Source organism: Ursus arctos, unplaced genomic scaffold, assembly GCF_023065955.2.
Source record: "Ursus arctos isolate Adak ecotype North America unplaced genomic scaffold, UrsArc2.0 scaffold_8, whole genome shotgun sequence".
Taxonomy (NCBI): domain Eukaryota; kingdom Metazoa; phylum Chordata; class Mammalia; order Carnivora; family Ursidae; genus Ursus; species Ursus arctos.
This window is the reverse complement of record NW_026623100.1, coordinates 77,878,056-77,905,370: the sequence shown is the minus strand read 5'-3', so window position 1 is coordinate 77,905,370 and position 27,315 is coordinate 77,878,056. Positions and strand designations below refer to the sequence as shown.

At 43.7% G+C, this 27,315-nt stretch overlaps 1 protein-coding gene across 2 annotated transcripts in view; it reads right to left on the bottom strand.

Annotated features, from left to right (window-relative positions):
• The window catches only part of NOL10 (nucleolar protein 10), an 84,448-nt gene that overhangs the window by 43,935 nt on the left and 13,198 nt on the right, over positions 1 to 27,315 (bottom strand). Inside the window, exons 9-13 of one of the 2 annotated variants that reach the window (XM_026518826.4) lie at positions 24,253 to 24,338; positions 19,508 to 19,586; positions 18,141 to 18,290; positions 15,508 to 15,574; positions 8,112 to 8,164 (exon numbers count right to left, since the gene is read on the bottom strand). In XM_026518826.4, coding sequence (XP_026374611.2) covers positions 8,112 to 8,164; positions 15,508 to 15,574; positions 18,141 to 18,290; positions 19,508 to 19,586; positions 24,253 to 24,338 — 435 coding nt within the window. The remainder of the gene's footprint in view (positions 1 to 8,111; positions 8,165 to 15,507; positions 15,575 to 18,140; positions 18,291 to 19,507; positions 19,587 to 24,252; positions 24,339 to 27,315) is intronic. The other variant, XM_026518836.4, reaches the window with a different exon arrangement.

The following is a 27,315-nucleotide window of genomic DNA, read 5'->3' as shown; positions in this document are numbered from 1 at the left end:
GGTCTGTGGGCCATCAGGTCTCTGTGACAACTATTCAGCTCTGCCATTTTAATCAGAAAGCTGCCAAGGACAATACAGACATGAAAAGGGTATGCTGTGTTCTAATGAAACTGTAAAAACAGGTGCTGGTGTTTAGTTTGCCAAATCCCTGATCTAGAGCACACCCTTTGAGATGATCGGATTCTGATTTTACGGAATTTATTTTACAACTCTGTAAATGTAGGTAACCGGTAGCAATGCAAAATACTGTCTACAGACATGCACATGAATTCTGTTCTGTCCTTTGAAAAAGCTGATTTGTGTCCATTTGCACACGCCCAATTCAACATAACTTTATTGCACGTAAATGTGTGCTTTTTTAGACTTTTCCTTTGATCTGGTATAGCTGTGTCTGGTTCCCTCATTTAATTAACAGGCTAAATAAAAATTTTAACACGTTCCGGGCGCCTGGGTGGCTCAGTTGGTTAAGCGCCCAACTCTTGATTTCAGCTCAGGTTATGATTTCAGGGTCGTGAGATCCAGCCCCATGTCAGGCTCCATGCTGCACACGGAGCCTGCTTGAGATTCTCTCTCTCCCTCTGCACCCCACCCTCACCGCCCCCCACTTGCACTCTCAATCTAAGTAATTTTAGCACATTTATTTGATATATCTATGTGAGAGTCACGATTTAACTGTTTTCTGAAATTATCTTTTAAGTTTTGGAGGTCTTACCAAGATGCACGAGGGATTCACCCGACGGAGCCCGGTAAACTCCACCACCTGAGAAGTACACCTCACACAAGCTACTTAGGCCCCAGCCCAGCTTTGCCCTTGGCTCCCAGAGGTGAATGGGGGTGGGGAGGGGGGAGAGGAGAACTCTGCTGACTGATTTTCTAATTTTACTTTTAATTTTCCTGTCTACTAATTTCATGTGCTGGTTTTGGTTCATTTATGTTATTCTCCCTTGGTGGCAGCAATGGCTGGGGATTTGGTTTCATGCTCTATTTGGTGATCCCTGTAAACGGATTAATGGGTTATAGAGACCTGTTCTCTGATAGGTGAGAGCAAATGGGGACTCTGGATTTTTGGCCTTTTTCTGCTTATAGGGCATTTTAAATTATGAAAAGAGTGATACTAAGCAAACTGATAAGCCTCTGATAGGTTTTAAGCAGTAGAGTGATATAATCTTGTTTTGTTTTTATTTTTATATTTTAGATCATTCTGGATGTTATATGGAAAACAGGCTGCAAGAGAGCTAACAGAAAAAGAAGAAAGAACAGTTAAGAGGCCATTCTGGCAATCCAGACGTGGGGCAGGAGCCGCAGCACGGGAACACAGCAGGATTTGAATCAAACTGGAAACAGAGTCAATGTGACTTGCTGACAGATGAAGGAGGAGGTATGATGTGGAAGGGGGAGGGGAATGAGGCTGGCTTCTGTGCTCTGGGCCCAGGTAACTGGGTGGATGGTGAGTCCCCTGCTGAAACGGGAACACATGGTAGGTGTGGGGGTAAGGGTGGGGAGCTGGGATCAAGAATTCCACTGCGGACCTATCAAATACAATGTGCCTATTAGATCTCCAAGTGGAGAACTCAAGTGGATTATGTAGATCAGAGAAGGAAAGCCCAGACATGGAAATGTGGAAGTTATCAGCATTCAGGTGTCATAAAGAAAGCCTAGGGGCAGACAAGCTCCTGAGCGAAAGAATATAAACAGAGGTGACAAGGACTAACATTTGAAGGTCAAGAGGAGAGAGGTGAGGCCCAGGCCTTGCACCACATACAGAAGGAGCAACCGAAGAAGACTGAGAAGGACCAACTGGACGACAGGAGGAAAAACAAGAGACTATGGTGTTCTAGAAGCCAAGGCAGTGCTTCAAAAGGTCTGGTTGGCTGTGTCATGTGATCTGTATGTGAGACCCACGTTAAGGAAGCAAGGGCACTTGATTATTCGTACAACTGACGCTCCAGGAAAAGCAGCACTTTCTTGGTTGGCCAAAATTCTCTCTGCTCTTTACTGTTTCTAGAGATTATAAATTATGGAATAAATCCATCATTCACCATTTTGCCCCAGGTATACACTGCGATTGTAAAGACAGAAAGAAGACCAAGTCTTTAACCCTGAACTTTAAGATTAAAACAGGGAAGATAACCTCTATATAGAAAGGAGACCTGCAATATCTATATAAAATGCAGAGTGATCATTGGGGCCCCGATGATATCCCTCTATCATTGCACCTGGTCCTTTCCTCCACAGCACTTAGCTACACACTTGTTTACCATCACCCTCCCCTAGATTGTGAACTCACAAAGGCAGGGTAGGAAGCCGGTTGCATTCAGGGACACATTCTAGCGTCCAAGCACATGCTCAGTATAGTTTGGCTGAATAACCAGAAGCACCGGTCAATCTCCTCCATTTACCTTTATAATACAGAAAAAGACAAAAGGCCAACAGACAAAAGACCAGAAGAGTCACCCACCTAAGAATTTTAAGCATTTACTTTGCAGATACTGTCAAGTGTAATGTAAAATGACTTATTTACAATTTGGATGGCTGATAAAAATATGCTGTCTTCTTAAGAGGTGAAGGTTAAAAGTAATTGTTAGAAAGCACTCTACGGCTATGCTCCTAAGTCCTCTGGAAAATTATGCCAAAGCACCCCAGAGCAGTAATATTTGAAATCCTGGACATAAAATAAATAAATAAATAAATAAATAAAAAGATGCCCTGAGAGTGGCCACATAGCAAAGAACAACAAATTCCTGGAAATACCTCTGTGCCAAACTGACAGAGTGGTTGAGTTCAGAACTAGGCTAACAAATTCAATCTGCCACAGACGGAGGCGGCAAAAACACTGATACCGAAACTTCTTTGTTTTGGTCACAAAAGCCTATCAAACAGAAAATACTGAGGAGAAAATTCCAGTACCCATTTTTAATCCTTTGTAGGAGGAACCACCCAAGGCGCCCAAACACAAGCATCCATATAGTGACTACAACGTTTTCACGCCACCTCCTGAAAGTGACTTCCAAATGCTATAACTGAGTGACTTCAAAAGCACGGACTCTCCCCCAGACCCCCAAACCAGGCAATACTGACAGTGTGTCTCCCTGAGGACCACCGCACAGACTTTGACCCAAACCAGTGACTAAGCCCCTATGAAGACAGGAGCACAGGCACCCAGGGACGGTATCAGAAGCCCTTGGCTCTACCACAGGCCTTTCCAGATTTGTGCTAACTCACTGAAGTGCAGAGACTTACACTCACTCTTTGAGCCTTTTACTACATTTCACGACTAAAATATGTTTGCATTTCCTTTGGCTTTACATGCCTTTGTGAGGATGTGTGTGTGTGTGTGTGTGTGTGTGTGTGTGTGTGTTTTATAATTAATGAAGCAAGTATTCTTGAGCGGTTAGGCTTAACACCTAGTTATCTCTGTTTGCAAAGACAGAGTTTTGTGCGTTTATGCATTATGCTGGCTGAGTTCCAGTGCTATTTCCCAAAAGAAACAGAAGTGCTAGTGCAGGTTAAATATAATCCTTTATGTTTTTATTTGAATATCGTTTTTATTTGTAATATTTGAAGTCGTGGACTCATAATACTTGAAATCCGGCCCCATTTTTCAGGTACTTTGACTCCAAAATACTTTCCAAATTTAAAATGTACTTTTAAATAGTGAATGTTAAAATGTTTAATGCTTGGCTGATTTTTGTTACAAACAATAAAAACATTTCAATAAAAACAATATAGTTATCTTTTTCCCTAAAAAAATGTTTTAAAATAAAATACTTAACTACCAATATTGACTATTGGGTTCAGTGACACTGCATATAATCCTTATAGCGGCTTATTTTTTGGTTTTTTTGTTTGTTTGTTTTGAGGGGGTCTGGTGGAGAGAGGGAGAGAGAGAATCTCAAGCAGGCTCCAAGCCTAGAGTGGAGCCTGACGTGGGGCCCAGATCTCATGACCTTGAGATCATGACCTCAGCCAAAATCAAGATTCGGACACTTAACTGAGGGAGCCACCCAGGCGCCCACATGTGTTTTAAAAGTAGATCTTTAATTGACTCTTATTCTTCTAAATCAAATAACTTTCTAAACAAATAATGACTGCATTTTCCTTTTATATTTTTCCTCAAGGTCATACAGTCATACATATTATCAAGCGTGCAGGCCGTCAACTCTCCAGTCGTGAGGGGTTTTGGGAGCTCCTGACACACTGGGGGCTTGGAACTCAGGGTCATGTCCAACAGAAACAATACTGACCACACTGGCTAGGTTCCGAGTTGGGTGCCACAGGACACTTGGACTCCCTCTAGAATCCACACAGTTGCCAAAGGTTTAATTATAAAAGAATTACCCTAAGATTAAATTACACTGCAGAGGAAAACCAAACCTAAAAAACTATTTCTGGCATTGGTATCAGGAGCTGCAGCTGAATTAGAGCCTGGAGTTGAAAATGCAAACAAACAGGAAAAATCACACTTCCTAGTCTCCGAGAGGGGAAAAATCAGAGAAAGGGCTGGAGAAAACCCACGTGGCCACGAAGGACGAGTCAGTTCTGGGGCTCTGCACACGGCAGAGCGCACATGCACATCAGGAACTGCACGTAATCTGTGAAGACTTCAAGGATTCAAGAAAGATGGGATCAGACAGAGAGGCAAAACTTAAACTAGAAGAACATTAAGCAGTCTTCCTTTTTAGTACAGGCCCAAAGTGGGGGGAGAAAGAGTTTTCATACCTGATTTATAAGATGTTAAAACATCACAATGTAAACCTCCTAAATTTGGCATGAATCGTATATTAAAAACACACTTCCCCGGTTTTATAGGCCTCAAACAAACCATTGTGCCAAATATCAGCTTGGTAGGTTTGATAAAATCTTACAAAAATGGCAGGCTTTCAGACCCCTGGGCTCTCTCCTTGCTCTGAAGGAGTCTTACAAAAGAACAGGTTCCAAGGAAAGGCAAGGGCACTATAAAACCTCACGGGGCGCAGGGTAAAAAGGCAGGTGAGGAAGGAGCACTGCGTGCAAGTCCCAGCACAGCACTGAGCTGGGCGAGGACGCCGTGCTCCCGCTGCCACCACACGCAGCCACCTGGGAGCGGCCCCTGTGGGCTTTCTGCACAGCCTCGGTTAACTCCGAGCTACAAAGCAGACGCTAAAATGGTCTTGTAAGATGGGCTCACATCCATCAAGAAAGCAGTTTCTCACCACCTGGCTAGCACTGGCCCCTCTCATTCATGTTGATTAAAGTCCCTGTTACTTGGAACGAAAAGAAAGTCCACCCCAAGAGACAGACAGAGTGAGAAGTGAATAATGGTCTCCTGCAGTTCTGATGATATAAATGTCACGAGCCGGGCAATGGAAACGAATGCACATAAGCGGGGGGTCGGGTGACAGAGGGGAAGGGGACCGACGGTGCGTCTGTGGGGAGCACGGAGCAACAGGCGGGAGTGCAGCTCGGCGTACTGCAGGCGCGCAACTGACGTCACACGGTGTGCTAACAACACTGCCATTAAAATGAAGCAAAACAACTAAAAATGCGTGAGGTGATGTTAATCCCTTGGAATTAATATTTCTGAAGTTAACCTGAAGAACCCAAGATACAAATTTATATATAAAATATGACTTCACACCAGTTTTGATGTTTCAAAACTGAAAAATATTACATCCCAGTATTAATAGTATTTATAAGACTATCAAGGGGGAATGGGTGATTTTTATTTCCTTATACCTTGTAGAACACTTGGAATAGAAACATGCATACATTGTTCGTCTAATCAAAAAAGCTGTGTGCTTGTTCCTTTTAAAGATCATTATAAAATGTAGAGGAGGATACCAAAGGGAGAATAATTTTTACTATTCCTTGCCACCTTCCTCCTCATCCACCCATTTTCCAAGCAGAAACAGGGCTGCAGTCTCTGGTCTCTCCTCTCCCTTACTCCCTGCGTCCTACCAGTGGCCAAGCCTATCATCTAATCCTGTCCCCACTGCCACTAGCGGAGCACAGACAGTGAGGTGGCCTTAGTGCCCAAGCACTCAGGACGGCCCGCCCTGCCTCCGCAGCAAGCGGCTCTGGGCTCTGCGGCCTGTGGTTCCTTATGCACTTAGCGGGCCTCCTGATGAGGCCCTCTGTGCCCTTAGACCTCCACACCCTGCTACTGGTTGATTCTCCATACAGTTGACCTGGGAAAGCCTCCACGGTCCAGGACGTCAACACCATATAGGCAAGCGCTACAGGCCACAACACAGTAAGCATTCTGAAGAGGAAGATGAAGATAGACCTCTCTCAGAACGAGAAGTAATGTTTAGGAGGCGAGCTGACTGATTCTGTCTCCCTACGTCACACTGGACTGAGGCAAGGCATTTCTCACGATCTGTACAAGCCTTCATCAGTACGCTCCTCTGAGACAGGCCATGTGACAATGCAAGGATAACAAACCTCTGAAGTTACTGCCTGCCAGTTCAACCTCGTCTCAAATTATCCCAGAACTCAAAAGGCTACAACCACTGAAAAGGGAAGGCATGGGGGCACGGGCACGTTGCAACATCTCTCCTGTATGTGGCTATGGCATATTCTTTGGAGAACCTAAGCCATTCTCCTTGTGGCAGCCAAAATAATCCTTCCCAAATGTAAATCTGATCATATCACTCCCCTGCTTAGAGCCTATCCAGACCTCCCTGCCTACATGTCCGCCTGGCTTACAAGACCTCCGCCATCTGGCTCTTGACCCCCATCCCCCTCTCTCTGTGCCTCAGCCATGCGGGTTACTTTCCCCCTGATGTTTGCACACTGTTCCCTCTACTTCTAAGATCTCTCTCCCACCCTGCACCCCACCCTCTCCATCTGGTGTATGTAACCATCCTTCAGGTCTCTCCCAGGCAGTCCAGCCCCATGGGCAAGTTTCTGAATACCCTCCGCACCTCCCCCCAGGTCCCAGTCCCACGCCGGGTGGTGCATCTCCCCTCCTGAGCACTCCAGAGCACCCTCCTTCCTTCCGTGACAGCCCTCCTCGCACTGGACTCGAACTGCCTCCTTTCTTCACTGCCTGCCAGTGAACTCCTTGAGGAAAGGGGCAGTGTTCTACACACCGTCACCCTGCCGGCATCCAGTATCGGGCCTGACCCACAGTTGGTGCAATCAAGAGACATAGTCACTGAATCAACGAAGACAAGGAAAAACAGACAAACTGACAGGAATCCAGCAGTATTGGAGAGGCTGGGGAAAATGGAACAAGTGACAACTTAGAAAAACATAAAAGTTTGCTGCTTGAATGGCCTTCGTTTCACTGACAACCAAAAGAAGTATCTCAAAGTGCTTTCAACAACCTACGAGTTTCCTGAAACCACAGAGAGTCGACAAGCACCAGAATACTTTTTTGGGGAAATACACCGTTAAGCTATTTCAAAAGAACCATACCAAATATGAAGAACTTTCCCAACTGGAGGCTGACAACAGTACAGAGTTCACCTCCCCAAAGTCCTGCTCTGCAACACTCCTCACCCCCACCCTCTTCTCCCCAAATCTCAGAACAGGAGCTGTCTGCCGGCTGTAAAGTAATCGAGTGCCAACTCTGTCCTACATGGTTTTCTGTTCAGGAGATCCTATTTCCCTCTGTCTCTTTCCTACTGTAGTCTGAAAGGTAAAGTAGGGAAGCTTCCGTCATATGCAAGAGAATTCTTGCAGGACGAATAAAAGGCCAGGCCTGTGGCTGCAGGCCACCACTGACCAGGTCCATCTGAGCTCGTTTCCTCAGGCGGGACTTACTTGTAAGAGCAACAGGATGACCGAAGAGAACCAGGCTGTTGGTTTAGAACCAGACCTCCTGTTCACTAACGGTTTAAAGCTCTAGATTCTGAAATACTTGGAAACAAAACCCAAATGTAAATTTGAAGAACAAAGACTAATTCCTAACATTTGTTTTAATGTGACAGGAAGCACTTTCTCATAAAAGAACAGTGAAGCATTATTTTACTGGCTCCAGGAAGCAAAGTGAAACTGCAGGTGAATCCACTAAGTTTAATTTATACAACCAAACACAGACCCAAAGGCCTTCAATACGACCAGTTTAAAAATATATTGTCTTTGCTTATCCTATTTTTACAGTAACTAGTATTCGTATTACTTACCGGAATGTAATAGATGCCCATCTTGGGGGTTTCGTTGGCAGTAAGAAGCATCCCTAAAAATAAACACAATGAAAAAGATAAACACATGGGGAAGAAAAGGGCGCCCTTTTCCATTTGTTTTACACTTTGAAATGTTCCGGGTACTCAGAAGACGGTGCACGGCAGAAGAGCTGGGCCTGGAGGCCGGGTGCCCTGGGAATCAGGTCATGGGCTTCAGTCTCTGATCCTCCTAGATGGGGCGCCTTACGGATCATGAAGACCAGCTTCCCCCCTGCAAAATGCTCAGGCTGTACTAGCCAAGTAAACAGGCAGTTTCTACCACTGCTCAGGTCTCCATCAAGTTTGCCATCATTTTTAAGGGGGAGAGTTTGACACTTCAGACACATAGACAAAAAGTAGTATGGGTACGCTGTTTATAATAATAATAATAATAATGATAATAATGAAGAAGTTAAGAAAAAGGGCTTCTTTCTGTTAATCAGGAATCAAAAAACCAAGGCAAAGCATCTCCCACAAAATGTCACAGCAAAGTAGTTCATAAGGTTTGCATTAAGCTTCACACGTGAATTGTAAACAAAACGACGGACTTAAGGGGAGCGCTAGGGCTGTAGCTACACCAGGAAACCCCTATACAGCATCTAACAGCCCTTCCTCCACCCAATTAATTCACTTGCCAGGGAATCTGAACAGACTCAACTAACAGATCCGCATTTTAAGAAAGCAGAACTGAAGTGTGGGAAAGTTCCCGGCATTCGGTGAAGGCACCCCCCACCCACAGGAGCAGCAGCACCCAGTGACCCCACGATTCTGTTCCAGTGTTGTTCTCTGCTCTCTGCCACACCTGCAACCTACTCCTCCCCACGAGCCTCCCACAGGAGCGCCAGTCCTCCCAGACCCTGTTCCAGAATGACGCACTTTCCATACAACTGAAATCAGCAACCGTCTAGGGAGTTCTTTACAACCTACGAAGTGTCTTCACAGATAGTACCTTGGTGAACATGTAACAAATCTCTGAAATAAGAAATAACAGCATCCTGGGGCGCCTGGGTGGCACAGCGGTTAAGCGTCTGCCTTCGGCTCAGGGCGTGATCCCGGCGTTATGGGATCGAGCCCCACGTCAGGCTCCTCCACTATGAGCCTGCTTCTTCCTCTCCCACTCCCCCTGCTTGTGTTCCCTCTCTCGCTGGCTGTCTCTATCTCTGTTGAATAAATAAATAAAAATCTTAAAAAAAAAAAAAAAAAAAAAAAAAAAAAGAAATAACAGCATCCTTATTTTACAGATGAAAAAAAAAAGTTCAAAGGGACTGAGTGCCCTGTCACAAGCTAGAGAATTTTAGAGCCAAACCTTCTCCTGGACCCTTTAGACAAGATCGAAGAGGTCATTCTGGGGACTGAGGAGACAGATTACAACCACAAAGAAGGTTCTTGCCGAAGACATTCCCCGAGCCTGGCTTCACTGGCTCGACTCTGAACACGGATCATTCAACAGTGAGCATTCCGCAAGGAAATGCAATCACACCTACCCAACAAACCAGACAGAAAGCTCTGATCTAATTACCCAAAGAACCCAGACTAGACAAAGCAGATTGTTTTCACAGTGGAATAAGATCTCACTTGACCACATACGGACAATGATACAAGCTGACCTTCTACCAAACTAAAGTGGGGAAAGTCAGGACTGAAACCAATTATGAATGAGAAAAACAGGCAACCTCACAAAGCCCAAGAACAAAAAGCCGAAAAAAAAATCAAATTAGTAAAAGAAAGTTAGTTCAGCAGAAATTAAAGATGATCACAGGCAAGAGAGGAGAAGAATGTGAGGCACTGTGCCAGGTATTATACTTCCAGATGGACAACGTGGCCTCACAAAGTTAGATGATTTGCTCAAGGTCACCACATAGCTAGGACGAGAGAAGTTGGTATTCTACTGACTCCAAAGCCCATGGAACGCAGGACTCTCCAACCACAATCACAACTAAGAAAAAAATGGAAAGACTTCTTGCATGGTCAAATAATAAAAAATTTCAAAAGTGGAAATATAAACACCATAGAGCAACAGGAAAAATGTTAATATAATGTCAACTGGAAAGCAAAAGACAACTGTACATATAGCGGGAGGACCATGACTAAAAACACATGAACACAAGATGAATATAAGAATTTCTCTCATGGGGGCGCCTGGGTGGCGCAGTTGTTAAGCGTCTGCCTTCGGCTCAGGGCATGATCCCGGCGTTCTGGGATCGAGCCCCACATCAGGCTCTTCCACTGGGAGCCTGCTTCTTCCTCTTTCACTCCCCCTGCTTGTGTTCCCTCTCTCACTGGCTGTCTCTCTCTGTCAAATAAATAAATAAGATCTTTAAAAAAAAAAAAAAAAGAAAAGAAACAGTATTAAAAAAAAAAAAAAAAAAGAATTTCTCTCATGGATGGGGCGCCTGGGTGGCACAGCGGTTAAGCGTCTGCCTTCGGCTCAGGGCGTGATCCCGGCGTTCTGGGATCGAGCCCCACATCAGGCTCCTCTGCTATGAGCCTGCTTCTTCCTCTCCCACTCCCCCTGCTTGTGTTCCCTCTCTCGCTGGCTGTCTCTATCTCCGTCGAATAAATAAATAAAATCTTTTAAAAAAAAAAAAAGAATTTCTCTCATGGAAACAGTAACAGTACTTGGGAAGAGATAGTGGAATTATGAATGGTTTTTCCTCCCCCATTTCCTTTGTAGTGATGCTTATTATAGTTTCAACAATGACAATATCAATTTTGAAAGAGAGGGAGTTGATCATTAGTGCCTAGAGTCCAAAGAACCTGCCTCGAGTCTGACACCTGCTGTAGCGAGCACTACCCAGTGTGCTGTGCGGCCTCATGGGGCAGCCACAGAGAATCGGATGGAACAGCAGGGCCCTTCCAGGAAGCGTACACACATCGTTTTTCACCTGCGTGTGCTTCAGGGGCTAAAGGATCCACTGAGGCTCAGAGTTCAAAATCCGAAACCGTGCTCTCTGCCAGTGCTACTCTGTCGGCTCCCAGGGATAATCTGCAAACTGGGCCCCTCGGAAAGTGTAGGAACAGAAGGGAGGAATTTAGACATCCATGAAGCCTTGTGACTGTCTTTTCCTTGTAATTCATTTTTATTACATTTTACAAAAGTATCAGGCTGCCATGGCTTGAAAATTTAAAAACAAGGGAAAAACAAAATCTCAGTCCTTCAGATACATTTGCACTAGACACCAGCAACGGCCACCGCCGTGAACAGCGCAGACAGTCTGTGAGTGCAGAACGTGCCGGAGAAGAAAGGCCAGGGCATTTCTTCCCATGTGCTCCACTCGAGATGCAAGCGTGGGGCAGGGGTTTTCCCAGAGAGGCACCGAGGGTAGGTACAGATGTCCCGACCCACTCTTCTTGATGCTGGGAGAGGGCACGACACAGAAGGGAAGCCTGCCTCCACCCCACAGTACAGGCAGTCTCCAGCAGCCTGGAAGGCAGGTGGGGAGACCCAGAACTGGGTACTTGACATGACTACTCAGCCGCAGTTCGGGCTTTGAATGGAAAGTGCATCTTCTCTTCTCTCTCCCTGTGATTCGAACCCAGCGATCCCGACTCCGGTTGCAGCGGGGTTCAGCTACCCGTGAGCCCCACCAGCGCCGCAAGGAGCCGCCTCGCGGCCTCCCCGGCGCCACCGGGCTGCACGCAGCTGCCCGACGACGCGGAGACGCTGGAGTTGGGCTGAATGAGCAACGCGAGCAGGATGGAGGAAGGAGCCAGGAAGGCGGGACCATTTCTCAATATTCTGAGCCACCTCCGTATTAGAAAAACATGACAAAACAGTAATCGTGATTCGGCTCTAATTACTTCAAAATGAGTAAGTGAGAAAATAAAGAAAGAAGAACGTTTTAGCTTTTCTAAAATATGATTAAGCTCATGATGATTAAGCACAAAGCAGCAAGAGCGGCGTTAAAGGGAAAGGAGCAGAGCGAGGGAAAGCAGCGAAGCGCGTGAATCAAGCCTGCTCACATCCAAACCCCAAGGCGGCAGCCGAGCGTCTCGTCTGACCGTGCTTGCCAGCAGGAAATAAAGTATTTGGCTATTTTTTGTGTTTGATTCATTTCTTATAAGTTATTTGACAATCAACTTGTTCTTCTGTCCAAAACATCACTCTTAACGTGTTTACCTCTCAGAAAAGTGTACTTTACAATGAAGAGACCTCATGGTCTCCTTAACCCAGGGACCACGTTGCCCCTCACTGGCCCAGGAGGACTATGGGATGGGGTCGGACATGGAGAAGCCAGCATCTCTTGTCTAAAGTCCATCACTTGAGAAAAAATACACAGGCTGGAGGCACAAGGTAAACGACACTATGAAAACCAGCCACACAAATCCAGGGTGAGGGACAGGTCAATGTCATGGAGAAGGCAAAAAAAAAAAAAAAAAAAAAAGGATGGGCGGTGGGGACAGGGCTATTACAATTGAAAGAAACTAGACATGGCCACACCTTGAAGTAACACACAGCCCTGGTTACAGCCTGGTTCCAAACAACAGCCTACAATAGGCGTCTGGGGGACAAAGGGGAATGCGAGAAGGGACTGGATGTCTACTAGCGAACGAGAGTTATGAGATGGGCTGGCGGGATGCAGAGTCCTAGAGGACATCCCTACTCCAGTGTCCTACTTCACGAGATGGACACCGAACGCCCGCAGCCGACTTCAATGCCTCGCACCTCAGCAGCGTCCTACCCTGGGAAAGATCCCCAAGTCTGGGCCGGCACCGTGCGACAGAAATATCACGCAAGCCACACGTGGGATTTCACATTTTCTAGTAGATACATTTAAAACAAATTTTTTTAAACAAATAAAATAAATTTTAATGTATCTCATTAACCCAATATGTCTGAAATATTTATACATAAAAAATTAAAGATCTATTTCCCTTTTCTTTTTAAAGAAAGAGAGAGTACCTGCATGTCTACAGGAACATGCATGCAAGCAGGGGAAGGGTCGGGGAGGGGGGAGGGAGAGAGAAAATCCTAAACAGGCTCCATGCCCAGCATGCAGCCCGATGCGGGGCTCAATGTCACGACACTGAGATCATGACCTGAGCTGAAATCAAGAGTTGGAGGCTTAGCCGATGGAGCCACCCAGGCGCCCCTATTTCACCTTATTTTTTTATCTGTATAACGTCTTTGAAATCTGGTCGTATTTTACACGTACAGCACATCTCAGGTGAGCCAAGGCACACGGCCAGCTCTCAAGGGCCGCAAGCGGCCGCACAGCTTCCTGCTCTCAGCACCAGCTGCCCCTTCAAACACTCTCCCCAGTCCAGCGAAACCTGCTCGCCACCCTCGTTCCGACGTTAAGTCCGCCTGGTTTTGCTCATCTTGCTGTGCAACTTGGACCCCATCTCAGACCGTCTAAGACTCTCTAACTAGGACCCCACCGGCGTCATCTGCAATTTATTCCTGAACCCGTCCAAATTTGACTTCACCCCTGCTCCTGCCATGAAACCCTCTTAATGATCACAGCTACACAGCTGATCACAACAATGCAGCTCCCCATCTTTCTTGGGAAAGCAGCGTGGAACTGGAAAGGGCAAGTGCTCCAGAACCAGGAAAGGCTGGCTGTAGCTGAGGCGCTGCCCACACCGCCTGGGCGACCAACTCCAGCCCAGTGACCCACCTGTTCTCCCCTCCTAAGACGGAAGACCAGCAGACAGACAAGAAGAAAGAAAAACCCGTGGGCACCACTAACGACACCGGGTTCTGAAAAGCTGAATGATCCGTGGTTACCACGGAGCCCAGCAGCACAGAAGCATGAGAACGTGTTCCTTCCTTCCGGCCTCAACCTCGGTGGTCCTCACACGTGCCAAGCAGCGCCCACCCGCCCACCCTCACAGGAGCTCCTGCTCTACTTCCAAGACGGTCACTTCTCTTACTGGTGCTCTGTCCGCTCCTGTGAAGTGTCTCAGCTGGCTCTTCCTTCTCCTCATTCCCCCTCTACATGGACTCAGCTCCTGCTCTCTACACTTCCCCATGGTGATCTCACCACTCCCACCTCTCCTGATATCACCTCAGCTTACACGTCTGCAAACGTCGTAAGTGCAGACCTGCTTCTCTCGAGACCACACTTCCTCCCGTGCGCTAGACCTGGCTCCCGCTGCAAGGCTGTGGGTCGGGCTGGGGCCTCCCGAGTGCTTGGCAAGCATGTTACACACGCACACACTTCTGGGTCCTGCCATTGGACACTCTAGTCGGTACCTCAGGGATGGGGCCAAGGGATCTGTACTTTTTAGAAAGGCTCCCTGGAAAGAGCAGCCGGGTGCGAGATGCTCTGCCAGACACTGACCTATCGCCTCCTGATGTTCGCGAACAATCTCTCTCTCTAAACTTGCTCATTCTCTTGTGCTCCCAATCAGCTTAGAGTCTCCCTTCCTACTCATTTTATTTCAACACCAATTCTACCCTTTACACGATGGACAGAACCGTCTTCTGAAAGCACGGTCTGAACAGGTCCTAACCAGAGACTGAGCCCAAACCATTCCGCACGTGATTCCCGGACCTCTGCCACCTTCGCTCCTTCGAGAGCCACCAGGGCTCTGGCACATCAGCCCCACCCCTTCCCCAAACAAGCCCCACGAACGGTACCCTATGGTACCTATTGTACCTTTCCTTCTTGTCCTTCCTGCAGCGCTCTCTCACATGGAATGCCTCATCTCCCCACCCCACCTACCCAATCTCACTCCAAACACATGCAAGCAACCAGCTCCCTTCTGTGATCTCCCCAGTGGTGCTGGCTGAAACCCCTCACTCTAACATGCTGTCAAAGTGCTGTTTGTACATAACAGAATTTTTCCTGCTTTGCCCTGTATCCCTCTATCAAAATTATCTGTGTACACCTGCCCTCAAAATGTAACACTGCTTGAGAGTGGGGACTGTTCTTACTTTCGTACCCCAAAATTCTTCACAGATTTGTCCTGAAAGTATTCTAAGTCTTGAAATCCATGACGCAAGCGAACAGCATACAACACAGAAGATGCCAAAACCCACGGCTTCATGAGCCTTGTGGATTATCAGGCAATCCCAGCCTTCCCCAAATCCTTGACCTCAATTACCACACACTATTACGAATCACATAAAAGAGTGGAGAGCACACTAAAATAGCATCTCACCTGCCACCTGCCTATGTATTGTTGGTTTCTACTAATAGCTAGGCTGGCTAAGGACTGAGTCACTGAGAGTGCCATTTTCTGAATCATCCGCACCACTTCCTGCTCTTGATTCTTCCGGTAAATATAATATCCAAGAACCGTCCTGACCAAGCCAAACCCTGTCTGAGGAAATGAAATGAATTTAAAATCCCATAAAGCACAGCCTAGATTTATCCCACCAAATGGCCTACTGCTACCTACTGCATACCTGAGTTGGGATAGAGGCAGACATCATTAATGTCATGTTCTGGCTCCAAGGAAGTAAATATTTTTCCCTAAAAGAATAAGCAAAAAGGAATTATTAAAATAGTTAAAGGCAGACAACTTTTACCAACGTTGAGTAAAGAAATTAAACCAGAGATCTGACATAACCACCTATTGCTATGTAAAGAAATAACATCACCTAGTTGAAAGAACAGAATTTAAGTTTCAGAAATGGTAGAGAATTCATTTTATCAATTTATCAAATGCTTTCACTTCAGAGATGGGGAAACTTGAGGCCTATGGGGGAAAGGTGACTTATCCAAGGAAATACATACAGTTTCATAATGTTCACACAGCGGCAATGGGTAAAGTTTAAGATACAGTTGTACATCAACTTAGAAAAATTCTCCTAATCTGGAAGACACACCCCAGTTAAACTTGTACTCAAAGAAACCAAAGAATGGGAGATGGTCAGCGGGATCAGATGAGGATGATATCCGCCACATCTACATCACAAAGCTCTGAGCAGGATCCAGTAAGAGCATCGGTGGAAAATAACTTACAAAACAAAATCCTATAAACACATTAACTTGTTAGTTACACAGGAGAGGCTAACACACTTTTTATATTCAATGTGGAGGTAGGGGGAGAATGGGGCTGTATTTTAAAAAATTAAGAGAAGGACAGTAAAAAAAACAAGGGGCAGAAGATAAGAAGACGGGAGGGGAAAAAGGTGATGAGAAAGGTAAATACGGAAAGCAAGTCAAGCAAAACCAAGCAATCTGGGTGTTGGTCGAGGGCGTATTTAGTCATAACAACACCGCCAAAATAAAACGCATTGCAACAACTACAGCAAGGTAATTTCAAGAACTGATGTTGAAAATGTCTGCCAGCTCTTGCATTTATTAACTCATTATCAGAGGCTCCCATGGCCAAGGAGTGGGGTAGAGCTAAGGCCCGGGGAAGGTGCTTACTGCACGCTCAGTGAAAAGCTGCAGTCAAATTCTAATTCAAGACACAACAACGAAAGGCCAATACTTTGGGAGTTAACCAAAAGAATATTAAAAACAAAAGTTATGATCCAAGCAGCTGGGGGACTCTGGGACAAAGCTGAAGTGTGATGGGGCTGGGACAGCACCTCTGTCCTGAGTGCAAGCGGCCCCGGTAAAGACTGACGCTTGCTCAACTACCGCTGAGGCCACTGGACCTTCCACCCCCCTTCACCTCCAAAATGAATTTAAAAAAAAAAAGGAACACTTTTTGACTAAAGACACTGACGTTTGTAATTAATTAAATATAATTAATTAAATACAAAGAACTCTTATAAGCAATTAATATATTGGGGCACCTGGGTGGCTCAGTCAGTTAAGCTTCCAACTCTTGATTTCAGCTTAGGTCATAATCTCAGGGTCGTGAGATCGAGCCCTGCATCAGGCTCCACACTCGGCAGGGTGTCAGCTTGAGCTCTCTCTCCCTCCCCCACTGGCCCTCACCCCACTTGTACTCTACACTCTCTCTACATAAATAAAAATCTTTAATAAAAGCACTTGCTATACTGATTTTTTTCCCATTTTGTTGACAGACTGATCTTTACTCTCAAAATACCTTAGAGTTTTAAAACAAAAAATGAAAAGCATAGGGCAGATGAAAACGAGAAATGTAGGCTTTTGTTACTTTTACTTTTTAAATGACACTTGGAATTGAGGAGAAAGAACAGAAAAATATTGTTTTTTTTTGAGAGAGAGAAAGAGACAGCACACAAATGGGGTGGAGGGGGGGCAGAGGGAGAGAGAGAGAGAGAGATCAGCAGATACCCTGCTGAGCACAGAGCCTGATGTGGGGCTCAATCTCATGACCCTGAGATCATGACCTGAGCCAAAATCAAGAGTCGGACATTAAACCGACTGAGCCACCCAAGAGCCCTCACATCAAATACTCTGAAGAAAATACAGTTTTTAAGAAAAACACTAAGAGGGATGCCTGGGTGGCTCAATCAGTTAAGTGTCTGCCTTTGGCTCAGATCATGATTCCGGGGATCCTGGGATTGAGTCCCACATTGGGCTCCTTGCTCAAGGGGGAACCTGCTTGTCCCTCTGCCTGCTGCTCCCCCTGCTTGTGCTCTCTCCCTCTCTCTTACGAATAAACAAAAATCTTTTTTAAAAATTAAAAAAAAAGAAAAACACTAAGAAATTATTGAAAGGGGGTCATATGCAGAAGCCAATTATTTGAGATGGGTTTTAAAAGGTATGAAATTGAGATACATAATAACGTTGACATGGAAAGATAATTAGTAGCTCATAAAAACTTTCCCAAGACTGTGAGAGAGCCTCAGGATCTAGGAGGTTCTCATGGAGCAGTGTTTTGAAAACGTGATTTACTCTCTACCTAACTGAACATGTAGAAAGGCATGCCGGTTCTAGCAAACCAGGACATCTTCTCCACAGGAAGAAAACAGTCTTGACTATTTATCTACATATGAGTATTATCTTGGCTGAAGTAACTGACTTCCAACTAAGCTCTCAGGCGGGTACTTAGCCACTCTTTCTCAAAAGCCCACATAACTCAAAAAAGGCAACAGAAAGAAAAGGAACATTAGGAAAATACACTAACAAGTAACTGCAACAAAACAGTACGTACTGAGTTCTTATTCCACATTTTGATGATGCGTGAGTCTGCAGACAAAATCAAATCTAGTGAATCCTGGAAGTGAACTGACTTAATGGGCAGCCCGTACTGGTGATCCTTAACCAGCAATGGCTTATCTGATCGAAGGTCATATAACAAAACCTAAAAGAAAGAAAGCAAATTATTTCTGTTGAAACAAAATTAAATATTTTATCTTAAAAAGCAACTTTGAAAACTCAGAATAATGGCTGTCATTTGTTTTACTGCCTTTTTATGAGCTTAATAAACACCTTACTCAGGGCGCAAAGATTTTAAAGTCCGACAGCAAAACACTCCAGAAAAATCTCTTAAATTACCCTTAGAGTACATGGTTTTATGAATTTAACCGGAGAGTAACTTTTAGGCTCACTAAGACTGAGAACGACTGAGCTATCCTACGAAAGGAGCAAAAAGAAAAATCTGTAAGAGCTGGTGTCATCTGTGAACTAAAACAAATACATACACTGAGGATCTACGATGTGCCAGGCACTGTCACAGCGGCTGACAGAAATAAGCACAAAATGCGTAATGAAGATAACCTGGCAGATCTGAGCAGACAGTGGCGGCAAGGCTGTGACTGTTGGCGGGCGGGGGGCCCTGGGGGTTTCTTCTGAGCCCTGTCACTAGAGGCAAGTGGCCGGAGAAGCTAGATCTCAGTCCCTGGGGACAGATCCTCGGCAGCCCATAACGAGAGGTAGTAACCCCACTGGAAGTAGGCTCTCAGACCAGATCTAGAGGAGAACAAACTTACAAGTGTGTGGACCCTGCCTTGAAGGAAAGAAGGGAAGAAAGAAAAGGTGAAAGTAACCCTCTGCAGCTACTCAATCCATCCCTGTCAGACCAGCATTGCTAAGGTACGTCACTGCGGGGCATGTGGTCGATGGTGCTCGGTAAAAAAAAGGTTCGTAGGACAAATATATTTTGGAAATACTTGCTAACGCATTTCTTGTCTAGAGGAATTCTCAGAGCCTTCAATATATATTTAAATCCACTATGATCCTCCAAGAGTAGAAATCTGGCAGAATTCCAAACTTTGCTGACCACAGAATTCTGTTTTACACACTCTGGAAAATGTTATGCTAAACCACAGTCAAGACAATGTCGGAGGCATAATACCCCCAAGCTCAAGAACCTCTCAGACCAACCCGCACGGCCAGAAGTGGAATTTCTCAAGGTACTAAAAGAATACAGCATTCCGGAGTACCCCTCCACTCTAGCCAAAACAATAATGCCTCATCTTCTGTTCCCACAGTGAACAGATATGTGGATATTTCCCACAATATATACATGCTTCTGAGATACGAACTTAAGTGTGAAGTTCCCAACTTAAACATACTCACCTGCCCTGTGGATGTTCCCACTGCCATGGTCAAGGCACCATTAAATTTCAAAGCAGAGATTGTTGGTAAACTGTTTATCCTGAAAGGCAAAATATTCATGTTCCATGTACATATGGCCAAACCTTCCAAGTAACAAGTTCATTATTAATCTTCAATTGTAGTAGGGAAAATCCTATCTAGCTTTATGTTTAAAAGGTCACTGTAGGGGCACCTGGGTGGCTGATTTGGTTGAGCGTCTGCCTTCGGCTCAGGTCATGATCCTGGGGTCCTGGGACTGAATGCTGCATCGGGCTCCCCGATCAGTGGGGAGCCTGCTTCTCCCTGCCTGCCGCTCCCCCCTCCTTGTGTGCATGCGTGCACTCTCTCTCTAATAAATAAATAAAATCTTTAAAAAAATAAAAAATAAAAGGTAATTGTATCCAAACTTTCTTAACCAAGATAAAAAGTAAGCTTTTATGTAAATGTAATCTGCATTTAAAAGTCTGTAGATTATCTTCTTCAAAACTGTAAGAAACACTCTCAAAGTATCTACCAAAAAAAAAGTTTCTAAAGCTCTAACACCAATTGAAAAGGATCAGTATGACATTGTCTTTCCCTTTGATCAAGCCAGGATAAGGTATTTACAAAAATATCCCCTCTTTTGCTTAAGAGGAAATGAGTTTATATTTGGGCAGGTTATACCCATTTTCATTTTTAAAGCTGCCATTGTCAAGCTAAAATAAAATACTAATCCTCAGATGGGGACGAGAACCTGGGAGAGTACAGAGACGGTATGACGAATGGTCACGGCCACAAATCTGGAACATGCTTCTCACTCAGCAACCAGGAAGAGGCTCGGCACACAACAACCATCTATGGTGGAAAGGGAGCCAGACAAAGCAGACGAGGACAACGGTCCTGACCTCAGTCCCTACTGTCTCCGTGTCCTCGGGACCAGGCCCCCCAGTCCAAGCCATGAACTGTCGGCACCCTCAAGGCTCTCAGGCCCCCTAAAGTCTCAAGCTGTAACCGCGCTGACACATCGGTTTGCAACCTGGAGGCCTCTCACGCCCATCCTTCCAGTCATTTACTCTTCAAAACCAACTCCAGGAGCACGTGTCAGTGCCGTGGGACGTTGGTTTTCTTTACTTACTCAAACTTCTTTAATTCTTAACAAAACTCTGTCATCTTTTCCAGGGAGATACTAAGTTTATCCCTCAGTATTTCACAATTTTTGTTGTTGTGAGAATTGTTTTTCATTGTATCTTTCTAACTAGGTTTTGCTGATAAACCTCAAAGCCACTGATTTTGCACATTTCTTTCATCACCAACTTATTTAGCTCTCATATTAGTTCTTACGATCTTCCAGTGGATTCTAACTGGGTTTCTCAGGAAGGGATTCTCACTGGGTTTCTCGGGGAGACAATCATTATCGTCTGCAAATAAAGATAGCCTGTCCCCCCATCCGAAAATTACACATACTTCTTTCTCTTTATGGTATGGACTCCACCTTCCAGAACTCCACCTCTGTAAATAACAGAGGTGACAGCTTACAGTGCTTGCACAGAAAATAATGAAGCTAAGGATACAAGAATTAACAAATGAAGTCACCTGAAATGGAAACAGCAAGCAAACCGACCTGTACCATTTTGGTACACACCCAGATTTTCTCCCCACAACTCCACAGCGTGTTCACACTGCTTTTCTTAGGAACATGTGCTAGAGACCTACAGACAACCGCATGATATGCTTTTCCACTTCGCAGCATGTTTGGAACATCTCCCCTAGAATTAAATGTACTTTTGCGACAGAATTCTTAACAGCTTACATATGCCATTGGTCAATATTTCCCTCATCTGTAAAATAAATACATTAAGAGTACCTGCCGTGAGTATGAAGTTAGTAAATGTAAAGAACTAAGGACACTAGCCGGCAAACAGAAAGCACTACCTGTTAGCTAGCTGTATTTTTACCAAGCTGTACTTAATCAATATTCTCAGGCTACTTCTGACATTTCAGTATTATCAGAACGGGATGGACACCTTGGGCGACAGAGGTGGGAGAACTCTGTACAGGCAGGGAGACCCTCAGACTGATGCTACCTTTTCTGCCAGGCACTTTAGCAATGGGTACAAAAGCTATTTCACCCAGAAATCCAGGTTCTCAATATGTCCCCTCAGGAAATAGTCACAGAACTAACTACGAGGATGAACAACAGTGAAAATCTATAAACACCGTTCACGAACCAAGAGTGGTCTGGTTACTTGAATTACTCCTGCCTGTGTGTGTGCTGAGGCCATTTTTACTTTCTTTTGTTTATTTTTGAAACTGCTTAATATCTTTTTATACTAAGTATAAAACAGCTTTACAAAATAAAATTATTTTTTAAGATAAACAAAATAGAGGCGCCTGGGTGGCTCAGTCAGTTAAGCGGCTGCCTTTGGCTCAGGTCATGATGCTGGGGTCCTGGGATCAAGCCCTGCGTCAAGCTCCTTGCTCTGCAGGAAGCCTGCTTCTCCTTCTCTGCCCCTTCTGCCACTCATGTTTTCTCTCTTAAATAAATAAATAAATAAATAAATAAATAAATAAATAAAATCTTTAAAAATTAAATAAATAAACAAAATAGCCATCATGATAGCTAAAAACACCCCACCCCCAAGGACAAAAGAGGCCACCAAGTAGTGTTCATGAACTGGGGCACCTGGGTGGCTCAGTCGGTTAAGGATCTGTCTTCGGCTAGGGTCCTGATCCCAGGGTCCTGGGATCCAGCCCCGAATGGGGCTCCCTGCTCAGCGAGGAGCCTACTTCTCTCCCTCCCTCTGTCTGCTACTCCCCCTACGTGTGCTGTCAAATAAATCAATAAAATTAAAAAAAAAAAAAGTCTGTGAATCAATATTCCAGAATAAATACTCCCATATTTCTAAAGACCACAGTAAAGATTATCTTTTCACATCCCTTCCTTAAATTTTCTATAGTACTACTTCTATTACAGTCATTAAATTTACAGTAAAAATAACCGTAAGACATAATACAATGAACTCCTGCTGGCCTGTTTTCTCAAAAGACTTTTCTAAGAAGAAACTGTTAAGGACAGAGCTTATAGCAGAAGGCAAGTCTCTCTATTTTAATTCAAAAACAAGTTAATGTTAACGAGTAAGAGAAAATTAAATTTTCTGCTTCCTAGGGAGTGGGAAAATAGTTTCCACTTACAACTGATTTCCTACTTTCTAAAAATAAGCAGACTTCTCTGATTCAGTTCCTTTCATACCAATGTAATAAAATGTTGAGAAGCATTTCTACTGGTTTCTTCTATTGACCAATGTAGAGCTTCGGTAGAGTAATTCAGTAATCCGTACATATATGCTTTGAGATTTTCTGTATGTGTATTACATTTCACAATAAAAATGTCTAATTCTAAGAACAAAACAAAATGAATGTAGAATGAGTAACTTCCACTTTAAAATTCTTTACTATGCTCCATAGCATGAGTTATGAGGTTGTTCGTTGGTATTACTTTAGTAAAACTCAAGAGGGAAAAGATTTCCTACACTCCCTTTATTTTTTAAATTCTTTTCTTTTTTAAATTTATTTTAATTTAATTTACATTCAATTAACATATAGTATATTGTTAGTTTCAGAAGTAGAGTTCAGTGCTTCATTAGTTGTATATAACACCCAGTGCTTGTCACATCACGTGCCCTCCTTAACATCCATCACCCAGTTACCCCATCCCCCTACCCACTACACTCCAATTAAATGTCGTAATTAAAAGATGAAAGAAAATTAACTTATTCTTTACTTATCACATAGGGAAGAATGTATACTTTAGGAAAAAAACGCCCTTCCAATTCAGCGATTCTTAACTTTTCTCTGAGTCAAGGATGCTTCACATGAGCTGATTTTTCAAAAGAAAGAACTACATAAATTCTTTTCACCCCCAGAAAAATGCAAATCACACAAAACTCAGCAATAATTTAGAGGGCTCACATTCTCTCTGTAGCCGACCCATCAAACACTCCACCTCCCACAGGATACAACTGCAGGTAAGCGTCTGGCCAACTGAAATGAGTAAATGCTGGTAAAGTCACATTACTACAAATATGAAAAGCCCAGGGAAAGGATGTTTCTAAACTGATTACAGCAAATACTCCCATGTCAAGAATCTGACCAAGAGAGTCTAAGGCTGCATATGTATTAACATGAGCACAGAAAAATGTCTGAAAACATATATACCAAACAGTCAACAGTAACCACTGTGGCGAGTGGAGAAAGGACGGGGGGGTCTGTACTTCTTACTGAATTCAGGCATGTAGAGGTTTCCATCCCCCGAGTGTGGATTACTTTTCTGATTATTTTAAATGCAGGATTGGCCAACAGGAACCAGAAGATATCAGAAAACACTTGCCTCCCTCCACCTCAGAATTCAAAGTACATCTTTTTGCTTGTCAGTGGAGTGAACTCCTGGTTCTAGCACTCGATCCTACAGAACGGGAACTACATACTCCGGCAGTTCTAATAAAATTCCACAGCAACTAACCAAACAAAAAAGACATTCTATGTAGCACCTCAGAAAGGAATTCTGTCTGGCTTTCCCACTTCGTGAACTTTCCCAGAAAAGGATTTTTACGTGAATGACAAAACTACCACACCTCACATAGAAGTCTGAGGGGTTTCATCCTTCAGCAACTGATTTGAGCCCAGTACTGATACCTGTGTTTAAACCACAAGCACATGGATATTTAAGCAGCACGGTAACTCCCACTTACTCTGAATCTGCTGTGACGCTACTTAACGCACAGTCCAGCAGGCCGACTCTGCCGCGAGTTCTCGGGTCCCAGCACTCCACGCGCCCCTAAGCCAACAGAATACGGTGATTTCATGTAATAGCTGCTGCTAGAAAAGTTTAGACCAACACCGATTATCTCATGGGGGATAAGAATTTAATTTTTCACCTTACCCCCTTTTTAGTACTGTCGAATGTTTTACTGTGAGCTGAATCTGTTCTTAAAGGCAAAAAAACTGGTTAAGGAAAGTCCAAAATACAATGCCTGAACCTTGATTGGACCTTGGTCTGGGTGGTGGGGTGGAGTGTGAGGAGCTATGAAAGACTTTGGTAGAACTGAGAATATTTAAATATTACTGTATCAATGTTAAGTATTTAATACATAATATTATTGTACCAATGTTACATTTCTTACGGATGATAACAGTATTATGATTTTATACAAGAAATTCTTGTTTCTTAAGAAAATGTTTTTAGGGGTGCCTGGGTGGCACAGCGGTTAAGCGTCTGCCTTCGGCTCAGGGCGTGATCCCAGCGTTCTGGGATCGAGCCCCACATCAGGCTCCTCCCCTGGGAGCCTGCTTCTTCCTCTCCTACTCCCCCCGCTTGTGTTCCCTCTCTCGCTGGCTGTCTCTCTCTCTGTCAAATAAATAAATAAAATCTTTAAAAAAAAAAAAAAAGAAAATGTTTTTAAGAAAAACATTCAAAACTATTTAGGGCTAAAATGTCATAATGTCTGCAAATGATTTTCAAATGGTGCAAAAAACATTTTCTAAATACGCATACACATTTTAATAGAAAAAGAAAGCAAAAGTGTGAAAAATGTATATAAATTCACTCATTGAGTGAATTGTGTTTTCAACTTTTCAGAAAGTGACATTTACAGCTTTTCAGAATTTTTTAAAAACAAAAACCTGGAGGAAAATAAAGCAAAAAAAGAAAAAAGCAAAGAAAGAACTATAAGCAATAGAGCAAGAGAGACACTGGCATAATCCATTTAAGAATACTCTGCAACCATTAAAAAGAGTGATTTAGATATACATATGCTAGAAATATGCCCACAATCTGGTAGGTAAAAAGCAATTTGTTTTTTTTTTAAAATAGTATGATCCCATTGTCTAGTTAAAAAAATGTTCGTGCCAACATAGAAAACCCCGAGAGGACACAGAACAAATTATTACCAGTGTTCAGGAAACAGGACTTAGAATAGGGCAAGAGGGGACTATACTTCTCACTTTTACTCTTCTGTATTACTCAACTTTATAATGATAAAAAACATATACGCAAAGATTTTTTTTAAATTGTTTACTATATTAACCAACTTAAAAGACAGACCTCAAATGTACTTAGAAGGCTTGATCTCATCAATCATTTAGTATTATTATAAATGTGTCTGTCACAAAGATAAAGGAAATCTTAGATATCAAGCAGCAAGTAATTACAAATGGTATGGTCTTCATGTCTTCTCTAAATGAGTTAACAGACTTTATGGACATAAAAAAGAAAAGTCACATTTCAAAAACAAAAAATAGGTATGCAGATAAATTCCAGAGTAAATAAAAAAAAATTTTTAATGATACTGATTTTCTGTGACTGAAATTTGACTATTTCTATTGCTACAGCCTGCACTCTATTGTACTTCAAAAAGCACAAAATGCACAAAATGTAAGCCCTTACTATATGACTTTGACAATAGTAAGTAATGTAAGAATTGTCACAGACAAAAGCAAAATCCAACATATACCATCAAAATTATTGTAAAAGTGCATTTTTAAGGTCTGGTCTGACTATGCCTATCAAATTTCAAGCCTCCAGAAATGCAGGAATTTTAGGAACCCCGGCCTTTAGGCAAGAAGGGGTCTAGTCTCCCCTCAGGGATGGTCTGAAAACAGCTGGTGGAGAACAGCCTGCTCTGGTACGCACCTGCTCGGACAGAGCACATGTCTGTAAGGGTTAGACTGCTCCGGAAGGACTCCACTTAAAAACTATTTTTCCAAGGAAACTGTTTTGAAACTTTCCCTTGGTAATTTCAAGAAAAGTACTTACCAAGAGAATGCTTCATTAGCCCAATTTAGGCACAACAGTATTATAATATATTCAACACAGTTTTACATATATTTTCATTAAACCAACTCTGTGTCTCATGTCAAATCTTAACCTCTTAACATAAAAATAATCTGAGTAGAGACCTAAACTTCATCCCTCTGGGATTGGTTTAATAAACTACAGTACGTTCAAACAACGGAATCCTACCCATCAGTTTTAAAAAATTAGTTTAGCATTATAAGTCATTATAAGTACCAACGTATAAAGATGCATATTATATACCATCGTGTTAAAAAAAAAAGCAAATAAAGTATAATTTTACTTTTATAAAAAACTTTCTAAAAATATATGACGAACACATAGGCATATTTGCATATACCTAGAAAAAAACATTAAAGAGTTAACTCCGGGCTGTAGGATTTGGTGACTGGAAGGCACAAGAGAACCCTTTTTCAATAACACACATCTGACTTCTTTTTTTACTATGAGTATTTATTGTAATTTTAAAAAATGCAAATCTAGGATAATTCTTGACAAGTATGAAGAACACGGATTCAAAAGTACTGCAGTTTAAAAGGGAAATGTTAGGTATTCATTGAACCCGACCACACAGGATGTACGGATCCTGCTTCTCTACGCCCTTCTCCGTGGGGCTCTCACCAGCACCTCTGTAAAGCTGGCAAGCTGTCATCATCTCCATGTCACCGATGAGGAAACTAAGCCTCAGGGAAAGTAATTCAGTCGTAAGGCCGGTAAGTATCAGAGAGCTGGGACTGCGTGACACAGCGCCTCCTGTCAGGAACAGGACTGGCTGTCGTGCTGCCACTGCTCCCCGGAGGCTGCCGACGCTCACCCAGCTCCCGACGATCCATGTCAAAGATGAACCATGTCAAAGCGTGCCGGACCAGACGCACCAAGGGGCACTCTGCAGCAACAACAGGGCTCTGTCTGTGTGTGGAGCGTTACCAGGGTTCCTATGAAAAGCAAGCCAGTGGCTTGT